Source organism: Cottoperca gobio, chromosome 16 (assembly GCF_900634415.1).
Source record: "Cottoperca gobio chromosome 16, fCotGob3.1, whole genome shotgun sequence".
Lineage (NCBI taxonomy): Eukaryota > Metazoa > Chordata > Actinopteri > Perciformes > Bovichtidae > Cottoperca > Cottoperca gobio.
In genome coordinates, this window is record NC_041370.1 from 25,463,595 (window position 1) to 25,475,877 (window position 12,283).

The following is a 12,283-nucleotide window of genomic DNA, read 5'->3' on the forward strand; positions in this document are numbered from 1 at the left end:
GCGATTACATCAAACAAGAAAGTAAAAATGGTAATTATAATGGCACGGCCCTGCATGTACTACATAAAGCTTTGACACATTCTGTCCAAACTGCATTGAATTGGACTGGGGTATCAAGTCGTAGCTCACAGGGAGAACCCAGGTATCTGATGTTGAAGGGACCCTGTCAGAGCCAAGGGCTATAACATGTGGTGTGCCTCAAGGCTCATTATTATGGCCTCTTTTTTTTCTCATTTATGTGAATGACATGCTGGCAAGTTTTTATTGTATGCATATGGCTCTGCTTTACTAATGGCTGGGAAAGTTGTCCATCAGGTTGAGATCATTCTTAGTAGATAGTTAGGGTATGTAAGGGGAGTGGGTCCCCATTTACCTGGCAAGGGAATGGCTCATAAACAATAAGCTGTCACTGCACCTATGCAAAACTGAGTCAATTCTGTTTGGCACAAAACGAAAGCTGCAGAAGGCAGACAGGTTAGGGTCACATGCAATGGCAATGAAATCGTATCACAGGCTTGTGTCACATATCTTGGCATTACTCTGGATTAGTCACTCTCTGGTGAATCTATTGCAGAGAAAGTACTATCCAAGAGTTCCTGTACACTCAAGTTTTTGTATTGCAGAATAGGGCATTTTGATATTAAATTAAAATTTTAAAACTCCTTGTTACAACACTGATACAGTGTTTGATTATGCCTTCTTAGCACGGTACAGTGTCTTGACAACTAAACTAAAGAACAAAATGTAGGTTATGCAAAATACCATCATTTATTATCTTCTGGATGTGCCTCCCAGAGCGCATGTAGGAGGTAATGAATTTAAATGCTCAATGTGTAATTCTGAACCACCTGCTCCAAATAAATAGGGGGCAGTATTTCACCTCTACTACTGGGTCAATACAATCTAAATTTATCAATCATCAAAACTATCAGTATTATAGTGTATTCTTTATATTGTGTATTGTATTCTACAGCTATATATGTCTCTCTTTTAGTGTTTAGTGCTGTGTATGTTTGACTGGCTTTCAGTTCATTAGAGCAGACTGCTGAAATTCTGAGAGCCGGTCCAAATATCACTGCCATGTTATAATCTTCACGTGGGGCTTCAGTGGCACTGGTATGGTCCATGTAACATTATGTTTTGATAGTTTGTATGCTTGATGGCAGAGACAAGGGAACGACTTGTGATTTTGTTTTGTCCTCTGCACCAACATAGTATTGCTTCCCGGGAGGGGAGCGTGCAGCCAACTCCAGCAGCTTGGATATGACCAGCGAAAGTTCCAGCGGTCTTATGAAGCACTAAGTCTAACCTCTGTAGTGGCAGCAACGTAAAGTTTGAAACTCTGGCGGGGAGTTGGCTAAATCAGTGTTTTCTGCTTAATGTTAATGTATACTGGCAAAGCAGCCTCCCACCAGACAGTGCGGACGAGGTGAGTGTGTGAGTCGTTTTCTCGTTTCTGCCACTTTGGGTTTAATCAAAACAAACTATCAAATTGTGCAGGGATCATGGATGTGATGTTGACCCTGAGTCTGCTCGGGTCAGGCAGCTATACTTCTTCTCGCTCTGTACTAAGGCAGAATGGAGCTACAGTGACTCACTATCACCTCTAGAGGAACAAGTGGTATTACAGACTGGACGGAGCGCAGCTAGCTGTTAGCATGCTAACTTCATCAGATATAATAATAATAATAATAATAATAATAATAATAATAATAATAATAATAATAATACATTTTATTTGGAGGCGCCTTTCAAGACACCCAAGGACTCCTTACAAAATACAGAAGATAAAAACAGCAAAAACAATGAGAGGGAGAACAGACAAACAAAACCAGACATATAGTGTAGACACAAAACAAAGCGCAATCCATATGAAAAGTTTGATGATCCCCATGGTGGTGTAGAGAGTCAGAAACAGTATGATCCAGCAGTTTCATAGTCCAGGTGATGTCGAGGAGGCTACGAAACCAGCCGGGCAGAGGGGTCGAGTGTGTTAGCTGTAGCCACAGACTGCAGGCTACACCCAGGGGAGGAGACCCGGGCCCAGCAGCAGGTCAGCCGGTTAGAAGGTGGGCAGGGACACAGTGACGTTGCAACCTCCGTTTGTTTGTTATAGTACTTTTAAAATTGCGAAGGCTTTTAGTGCTTGTAAAACTACTATTTTAGTGCTTTTTCTGTATTGTGAATGCTTTTAGAACACTTGGATAGGGAAGAAAATAGGATAGTGTTTTGAAGTTAATTTCTGTTATTTTACATTTGCAAGATGTCTTTCGTTTTTCTTGCTTATTGTATTAGGGATTTTGTACATGGTATGTGCGATTGTCTGTAATTTTATAACACCAGGGACCATGTTAGAAATAAGTGTTTACACTTTACATGTCAGAACTTGGATTGTGTTTTTGTCTTCTATATCCATAAATAAAATCAATAAATCAATCAATCAAAGAACTCCCACATTGTAAGTTGTCTATTGCTGGAGCCAGGGATAATGGAACAGCAGTATTCCCTTTCCTATCATAAATATTGAAAATATGAAATAGCATGCCTGTTTTTAAAATATAGAGAACTTGACTTGTTTATGGTTAACACTTTGGCTCTCTTCACTTAGTTAGGAGCCTTCCTTATCAAAAAAAGGCAACACCCATATTGTCTTATGGAGGAATACTTAACAGATGTCTTAGTGTGCTTTTACACCTGCCCTGTTTGGTATCATTCAAACTAACTCTGGTGCGTTTAACCATTAGGTTTGGTTCATTAGGCTGGAGTGAAAGCTGTTATTTGAACTTGGACCAAACAGCCTTATCATACACAACATGGGAAGGGGTTCTCAGTCTGTTTCCAAGCAAACTCTGGTGCAGTTTTGTTCGTGGGGAGAAGGCAAAGTGGACTGCTACAGGATTGTGGGACATTAGAATCATTTCAAAAGCTTAAATACTATTACATTTACCAAACCATCTATCTGCTATTCATCTGTGAAGGAAGTAATTTCCTATATAGTTGTGACAGATTCACGGTAACATTAAACCATGGTAACGTGTCACGTGCAAATGTAATGTGTTGGAGACAGCCACACAGTTATTATCCCCCAATAACATTAGAGAACAAGATGCCTCGTTTTAATCATCAGTATACATGACATTATGTCGAGTTGCAGTTTCGACTATGTAACTCATAACCACTTACTACATATGACCTTTTTTGAGCACCAGAAAAATCTGGATATATGATGAGATATGATGCAGTAAAGTTCAGCATAGCTTGCTTTTAGTCAATAATTAAAATTTCCTTTAATGGGTCAAGTAGCACAAATTATGCAGCATCACTAAAACTCTCAAATGAAGGAGTCAGATGTCAGCCAACATGACTTTATGTTTACACCACTAGGTTAATTTATACATACGTAAATCTATAGGTGTGTCCAAAATGTAAACTACAGACTAATTTCATACAGTATGTACTTTCTTATAATTGTAAAACTGCCGTATTAAACAAATCAACAACTGCTTTATACTAACAGGAAGTGATACAATGCATGCGACATCAGACTTCCATCAAACTGTGACTTTGGATTGTTACAGCAAGTGCTTCATAGACAGAGGCCACAATATCTTTAAGATTGATTGCTTAATTCAGTTGTTGACAATTATTCTTATTTTTTTACAACTTTGGTTAGCCCCTCTGTCTCCCTTGTGCATTGCATTGTACAGAAGTTGTATCAATCAAAAGCACACTCAAAAATCGACCGTATTTAGTATGCATACTGTCTGGGTTATACTTAATTTAGTCAATTTTTCAATGTGAACTACCGACTCAAAACCAGTTTAGGATTAGGGACACATCATGTGTGAAGACCAAACATATTGAACTGACAGGCCACTGCACTCTTTTTTTTGTCCAGTTTAATTCTTCAGTTCAGTTTAATTCTTTAGTTAACCAAACTAAAGTTGTAAAAGCAACCTTAAACCTTCCCTGCACCTGATCACGTCTACAGAGGAACTGAAGCAGAAACTATCTAGAAGCTGAGATACTTGCCCTGGGTGATAAAAAAAATATCCTGTAATAAACCTGTTGGAAATATAATAGAAAAATCTCCTTTCCTGGTTCCCAGCCCATTGCCAGCATCCAGTGGCTGCTAGATGAGCAGAATTTAAAGCACATGAAATATGGAAAAGGTCACAGTGTTGGCCCAAAGCCTGGCCACCCACTCAGCCCTCAGGCAGGGGTCCCAACACATCACATCTCTACCTTCTCACTGTGTGTGGCTCTCTCGCTGCCTATTCACTATTCCACACACAATTTGCTAAATTGGTTACACACTGTTCATGTCATTATGATGAAATGAGCCCTAATTGCCCAATACTTTGCCAGGTAAAATAAATCTGTTATTCTATTACAGGATGATAGACAGGTTTGCCCAAAGATAAATACAAAAAAGTCTTTAGCATCACAAGGTTTGCCAGGGGCCATTTTGGCTCGATTCAAATGTTTTATGCCAAGTGTCACGATGGCTGCCAGTTTCCACAGCAATCTCTGCCACCTGTGATGGATGGCCCAGTGGGTTAGGCTACACAAACGCAGCTGTGATTGCATGGAGCCATAATGGGGGGAAGAGGAGACCTGTGAGCAGGAGATAGTCAGAGGTTTTTTATAAGCTTTCATATTGCTTTGAGCTGAAACATTGAGAGTAAATTCAGAGCTTGGGAACTGCAGAGAATTAGCTGCGGTCAACCATAGCTGCACTAGTTTGCTCTGCACCCTAAGAGAGAAATAATTGAACAAAAACTTTGAACAGCTTTTTTTTTTCATGTTTAGTCAAGCCAAGCACACAACATTTAGGATTAAACACAAACCCAAATTTATCAATCATACAGGAAACAAGATGTTCCTTTACAAATCCTATATAAAGTAGTTGCAATCACCTATGGTTGCACAAGACATCAAATAACAACCAAAAACCACTGTCGTTCAATGGTCGTTTCTCATGGAAATATATGAGATGCCACTAATATTGAGCAGACCATTATAAATGTTTAAGCAAAAATATCAAATGTTTACTGGCTTCAGTTTTTTTTTTTATACTTTTTTTTTGTTGTCCTCCATGATGTTACAGTTCAAAGACAAACAAACAAAATAGGACAATTCAGTAGGCAGGTGTCAAAAACCTAGAAGTATACAAGAGAATCCAGAGAGGCAAACAAAGTGGCTAGACTAAAGCAGAATCCGTGAAATACAGGCAAAGGTCAAATACTGGATATGGTTTAAGAACAGGCAATCTATGATCTGAATGCTGGAAAGCTAAGGCACTTGGCACAAGACAATTTGCAGCAAACTGGTGGAAGTGGACTGGTAAATATACTAGCGAGCTAATTAGAGAATGGGGAACAGGTGAGTGGCGAGGATGAGCAGGTGAAAATAATCTACTGATGGAGGACAAGCCAATGGGAGTGGCAGGGTCTTAAATGACATAGCATAGTACGTTCACATAAACAAGCAAACAGAATAAGAAAGCATATATGCTGCAAGGTTAATGACTTTGGAGAAGGGAAATGGGCCAATGAACATGGGAACCATCTTTCGGGAGTCCAACCTTAAAGGAATGTCCCGGTTGGAAATGCACAATTGCTGACCAGGAGTGTATTGGGGTGGTAGCGTTTGATGAATGACTGGACAGAGGTGACACTGGCCTCCAGGGAGTGCTGAACCCCAGGATGACAGGCCAGGCAAGCGGAGTGCCCCCACTTAAAGACTTGGGAGCAGAGAGGATCGGGAACAAATAGGTGGCCGTCTGGACATTGACTAGATGCAGGAAAATCCCATGAGACTGTTTGACCTTACCCTCAATGTCCCAAATCAGAGCTCCAACCACACAGAAAGGGGGGAAGGATCTCTTCCGCCTCTTCAGGGTTCTCCTCCTTCTGAAACTGCGGAGAGAGGGCGTAAGGTTTGGCATTCTTGGATCCTGGGCGATAGGAGAAAGTGAAATGTAAGCTGCTAAGAACAAAGCCCGCCAAATATACATGCACTGCCAACCTTTTGGCGGTGCATATATATATGCTACTAAGGGAAGATCTGCCCTCAGAGCCAGTGTCTCCACTTCCCCAGTGCTAACTTAACTACCAGCAGTTCCTGGTTGCCTCTGCTGAGCGCTGGGAGAGGATAGTCCCCACCCCCGTGTTAGAGGCATCCACCTCCACTAAAAACTTAGTGAGAGGGGCAGAGGTGACACGTGCTTGAGCTGCATAAACTCCACCTCAATGGAGGGAAATCAGGAGAAGGGGCTCTTAGGAGAAGTAAGGGCTGTGAGATGGGCCACCACAGAGCTCTAATTCCAGATAAAGTGTCTGTGGAAGTTGACAAATCCTAAGAACCGCTGAAATCTTTGCGGGACATGGGCCATGGCCCTGCAGTGACTGCTTGAACCATGGCTGGAACCATCTGGAAGCTTCCGCCTATGAGCACAAACCCCAAAAATTAAACTTACGGGATATGGAATTGACACTTCCCACACACTGCCCTGTCAAAAGGATGGTTCTGAAGGAGTCTCTGAAGGGATCTGGAAAAAACTGAGATATCATCAAGCTAAACAAAGATACATTTGTTCATCATTTCCCTGAGTACATCATTCACTAGGGCTTATAGGACTGTGTAGACATTAGTCAGCCTGAAGGGCATGACTGCGTATTTATAATGGCCACTGCAGGTGTTGAACGCAGTCTTCCATTTCTCTCCCTCCCGATTGCGGACCAGATGATAGGCATTTCTAAGGTCTAGTTTGGTGAAAATAATGGCACCTTGGAGGAATTCAAAAGTGGATGAAATGAGTGCGAGGAGGTACCTGTTTTTCACAGTTTTCAGTCCACCATAGTCAATTCAGGGATGCAGAGACCTATTCTTCTTGTCCACAAAAAATAACCCTCCTCCTGTAGGGGACAAAGAAGGACAAATAATGCCATCCATCAAAGACTCACTGTATTGTTCCATGGCCTGCGTCTCTGGAGCTGACAGGGAGAACAGCCGACCTTTGGGGGCAGAGGTGCCATGGCACAATTGTAGGGTCTATCATGGGGTAGAAAAGTGGCACAGGATCGGTTAAAGACCTCCTATAGATCCAGATATTCAGACTGCACCATAGGCAAGTCTGGAAACTCAGAGGGAGAAGACAAACTATGGACCATGGGGACCGGGCATTTCTCAGACAGACAGAATAACAGTTCTCGCTCCAGCCTAAAATTACTCCTGTAGCAACAGTATGGATTATGTTTAAGAGTCTTACCTGACATGCTGAGGTGCACTGGAGCAGGATAGTAGTTGACAGTGGCTAGAAGGTGGCCGTCAAGAGCACTGGCCACTATGGGGATCTCCGGGAGATTCTATGGGATGTTGAGTTGACGAGCCAACTGGTAATACAGAAAGTTGGCGTACGCTCCCAAGTTGAAAACTGACACTGTTTGTTTCCATCCCAAATAAATTGTGCATACATTAATGGTCGAGAGGGCATTTCAGGGAGAAGAGCCTTGCCCATCAGAGCCCTCCGGATTACTAGTGGGCATTTTCTTTTACCGGGCAGGAAGCGACATTCTGCAGTACATGCTGCAGTACATGCAGCGATTCTCCATGCAACGCTGACAACGTTCCTCCGGGTTGAGGCGGGTCCTTCCCAGGTGCATGGGCAAGGCAACTGGCTGCTTGACTGACTGTGTGATGACAGAAGAGCGGACAGGTGCACGTAAAAGAATGCAGGATGGAATTTCTCCCGTTTTCTCTCTCATGCGGTTACCAATACATAGTATAGTGAGTTCAATGAGAGTATCTATCTCACTGGGTAATTCACGAGAAGCTAGTTCATCTTTTATTTTATCAAACAAGCCATTGTAAAAGGCGTCTTACATAGAAGGAGTGTTCCACTTACTTTCAGAGCCGATTTTATGAAACTCAATGGAGTAGTCAGCTACCCGTCGTTCCCCCTGTCGTAGATGAAGCAGCCCCCTTTCTGTACATTTTTACCTTACTTTATTTGGACAAATTTGAAAGCTGAATTGTGCAGTCTGTGTGAGTAGAGCCTTTTGTGTGTGCAACAACTCAGACTACCTAATATTAGAACTCACAAGGAACTCTTGGTTTAGGGCACCTTAGCTGTATTTTTTTTGCCTATTTGCATCAACTCAACATTCAAATTGTATCGTGGGTAATGTAGACAGCATACTTTGACAATGAGGAACAATGCAAGGAATAAAAAACACAATATATTTGGTTCCGCTGCACCCATTTAAAAAGAATGATCTATTGCGAACAATAATGTTATGGGAGAGCAAGAATCGGATTCCATAATAGGACACATGACGAAACATTTTGCAAATGTTTTTAAACCAAGGAAATAATTATGATGAAATTCAAGTAAAAAATCAACGACCATAGGATCACACCAGCCGCAACGCCAAATTGGGATACGGGTCGTAAAGTGGGGGGGCTAACGGCCCCTTTTCCTTAATTCATACCTCTTCATTTTGATCACAACTACCCGTCTTGCATTGTCAAGTTATCTTCTAAATGTGCAGTTTCCCTACTTGAAAGGGATGGAAACATCTAACCAAAGTGTTTTAACTGGATTTCACTCAAACTGCTGTTTTTCCTTTTTTACTCCTTTTATTTTTTGCAGTTCAGCAAATAGTCAGACAAGGCAATTAGCAATTGATGGTTAGGTATTTAGCTTATGTATTTAGCTGAAAAACCGGCTGCCTCTTCGGTCTCGATAGATATTTTGGCCCTGCACAATCTTGCTCCGGATTTCGACATCGTCAAGAAAACAACATCCTCTCTGCGCCGCGCCATAACGCCAAGCGGCGCTCTTTTAAATGGGAAACACTCAGGCAGATTGGTTGCATCCGGTTTGTCCTATTACTATCTGGACAGCTCCAGCTTGACTTGACATGCATGGTTGCAATGCTATTGCGGTGACCAAATATGTCTACACACAGACAGACAGATATATAGACACCTGGCAAATTACTGTCGCTGCTGGTAACTTAAAAGATGGAAGCAGTAATTAAAACTTAGGATTACATCTTTAAGAGCTTATGGCAAGACCATCAACATAATTAACAAGTCAGGAACTTGAGTTTCCAGAATCTATAATTTGTGCCAGAAGCAGTGACAGAGACAGACACTGGGTTGAATAGTGGAGTAACTGTTTGTTTTTTCCATAGAGAGACATGCTGGACGTCAGTCAAGTCATGAAGGATCTGGCTAGTATGGTCCATGAACAAGGAGACGCCATAGGTAAGATATTGTTTGTGTGGTTAGTGTGTGTCTGTGTGTGTTGCATGTTGTTTACATTGATGTACCTGACTCAATTAGCAAAGATAACCTTTGTAGTCATGTTATCTTTTGATGTGCTTGATTAAATGCATGAGCTTGTAAATTCTGCTGGGCAAACCTCATTTTCTAACCTCCACCTCACTGCAACACTGTTAGGGTTTCTTGATGAGAAGCAAAATGCTCTGGGTTTCTACAAACAGTAGACTGTTGGAGAAAATCCATGACACCCTGATATCTGTAAATGGCTCTCCACATAGTGATTATGACTTGTCCAAAAAACATCTAAACATAGCACACAGATATATAGGGCAGATATAGAGGCTTTGCTGCTGGGTCACAAATCTGCCATTAGCTTTGTCTGGCTCTATCATGTACATTTACTAGAATTGGCTGTTACTTACTAATGTCAAACAAACAAGCAGGCAAAGATACATAACTGTTGTGATGATGTTTTCTATCAATTCTGAGAAAGGGAAAGGTTTAATAAGGCAGATGACTTTCTAAATTGAGGTAATTGTCTTCAACTGTTCAGTGCTGCAAAAAACGAACGAGAGAGTCAATTAATTTACATTTGTTTTATGGCTTTCTTAGCCACATAATAATCTGGGAGGGTAACTTTTTAACTTTAGAGAGCAATTTGCAGGATGGTTTTTACTAAATTCATACAAATGTTAGCTGAAAATTGTCATTAAAATAATTAATGCAAGAATGTCTATGTTTTATAAGACATAAGAGCTAAAAATTGAAATTAGTTGAAAAAGTAGTTTTTTTGCAGACCACATCAAATTATGTCTCATCAGCCTGGAGGAGTTGGTATCATTGATCCTGCCTCAGCGCAATGTATAGCAGTAGGTGGTTAATCCAAGCGGTTGTAATTTAGTGAGTCTGTCTTTTTTCTATATTTTAGATGGCATTGAACAATTTGTCATCATGGTGAATTTTATGTTTGTGCAGGCTACATATAACTCGAGCCTGTCAGGACATCCAGTCCACAGAGAAAGGACTGAAGCTAGCTCTTGTGCCTGGGTGCATTTTGTTTAGGTGAAGAGTTGCTGCAGGAATGTGTTGCTGCACTTGTAACGAAGAATGTGGTCATGTTCAGCGCAATATTAGACCGAGGAATTATGTTCCCAGTGATATGATGCTATTCAAGATTGGATATTGAAGCCAGGACCGTGTGAGGCTAATGGCTAGCACGGTACCATACACATCTGCTTCATCATCTCAGTCTCCAGCAGATTCTTGTACACCACAGGAGTTTCTGTTTGACGTGAACTGAAAATGTGAAAACTTGAACTGTGCACTGTAAATCTTGTTTTCTGACGTTTGCTAGTCTAAAGGCCCTGTCACACATGTCCGTATGGCGGAAATGAATGCCGGCGCATACAAAATATTGGCATTACGCTGGTGTGCGTCAATATAAATTAGGGGTATGCTGGACATAAGTAGTATTCGTGAGCAACACAGCGTTGTGACGCTAAATTATTGACTATAAATTATGTCTGTCATATCTGCAACATATTCAGTATGAAAGGGCCATATTTCTGGCGCGTTCGGTGTTTCGTCTGCGGCCTTCGAACGATCACGTGACCCGTGCCTATAAATATGTCGCCGATCCCGTCACAGAAACAACATTACCCAAGCAGTAAACATGCGACCCAAGAGGACCGTGAAAACAGGAAAGGTGGCCGAGAAAGCACCCAGGGGCCGAGGTAGAGGAAAGGGCAAGAGGACCAGGCCACCATCTCCACTGGCCGCTGCATCATCACCATCAACATCCTCTTCCAGAGGCCGCAAAGAGTCTCTGTCTCCTTCCCGTGATAGCGCCTGTGGCTCCTGTGAGTCTTCTGTCGCCTCCAACTCCTCTGTGCAGCCCCTGGAGGCGACAAAGAGGAAGAGGAGAGGGCCAAGAAGTCGGAACTGGAGGCTGTTGCGGCCCGGCAGCAGAAACAGGGGACTGATGCGGCCCAACAGCGGAAACAGGAGGCTGTTGCGGCCCAACAGCGGAAACTGGAGGCTGTTGCGGCCCAACAGCGGAAACTGGAGGCTGTTGCGGCCCAACAGCGGAAACTGGAGGCTGTTGCGGCCCAACAGCGGAAACTGGAGGCTGTTGCGGCCCAACAGCGGAAACAGGAGGCTGTTGCGGCCCAACAGCGGAAACAGGGGACTGATGCGGCCCAACAGCGGAAACAGGAGGCTGTTGCGGCCCAACAGCGGAAACAGGGGGCTGCTGCGGTCGGGCAGCAGAACCAGGGGGCTGTCGCGGCCCTGCAGCAGGAACGGAGGGTTGTCGCGGCCCAACAGCAGGAACAGGGACTAGGGCCTCGAGGGGCAGCTGGGGAACAGCTGGGGCCTCGAGGGGCAGCTGGGGAACAGCTGGGGCCTCGAGGGGCAGCTGGGGAACAGCTGGGGCCTCGAGGGGCAGCTGGGGACCGGCCGGGGTCTGCAGAGGCGGCAGGTAGACGGCCGCGGTCTGCAGAGGCGGCAGGTAGACGGCCGGGGTCTGCAGAGGCGGCGGGTGGACGGCCGGGGTCTGCAGAGGCAGCGGGGGGACGGCCGGGGTCTGCAGAGGTCCAGCTGCAGGAACGGAGGTCCGTTGAGCTGACACAAAGGCAGGATGATTGGCAAAGTTGAGGAAATTCCTTAGTACCTCAGGCAGAAGACTCCTCAATCACAGCTTCTAAGCTACCTCCCCGCGGGCCTCTCGAAGCAGGGCCTGCAGGTCCCTTCTACAGGTGGCTTCCTTCCATTCCCTCAAAAGACCCCCTAAATCCACCTGCAGATCAAAAAAATCCTCATCCTTCAAAAAACTGGGTCCATTTCTCTGGTGGGTTCGTACTGTCACAGTGTGGTGTAGGAGACGACCCAAAAGCAGTTCAGCAGACGGTATTATAACAAAAAGTGAGGCTTTAATAAAACAAAGCTAAGTACAATACAAAGTAGCAAATGAAACTGAAACACACAGGGC

General features: G+C 43.5%; 1 protein-coding gene and 1 long non-coding RNA gene across 6 annotated transcripts in view; one reads left to right on the forward strand and one right to left on the reverse strand.

Annotated features, from left to right (window-relative positions):
• The window catches only part of tsnare1 (T-SNARE Domain Containing 1), a 183,013-nt gene that overhangs the window by 93,210 nt on the left and 77,520 nt on the right, over positions 1–12,283 (forward strand). For all 5 annotated transcript variants that reach the window (XM_029451829.1, XM_029451830.1, XM_029451828.1 and 2 more), the window contains exon 9: positions 9,204–9,276. In XM_029451829.1, coding sequence (XP_029307689.1) covers positions 9,204–9,276 — 73 coding nt within the window. The remainder of the gene's footprint in view (positions 1–9,203; positions 9,277–12,283) is intronic.
• LOC115021396 (uncharacterized) lies at positions 6,774–8,181 on the reverse strand. The gene is made up of 3 exons (XR_003833720.1): positions 7,910–8,181; positions 7,274–7,694; positions 6,774–6,920 (listed from the first exon to the last, which is right to left on the reverse strand). It is a non-coding gene; the product is annotated as an uncharacterized LOC115021396 (long non-coding RNA).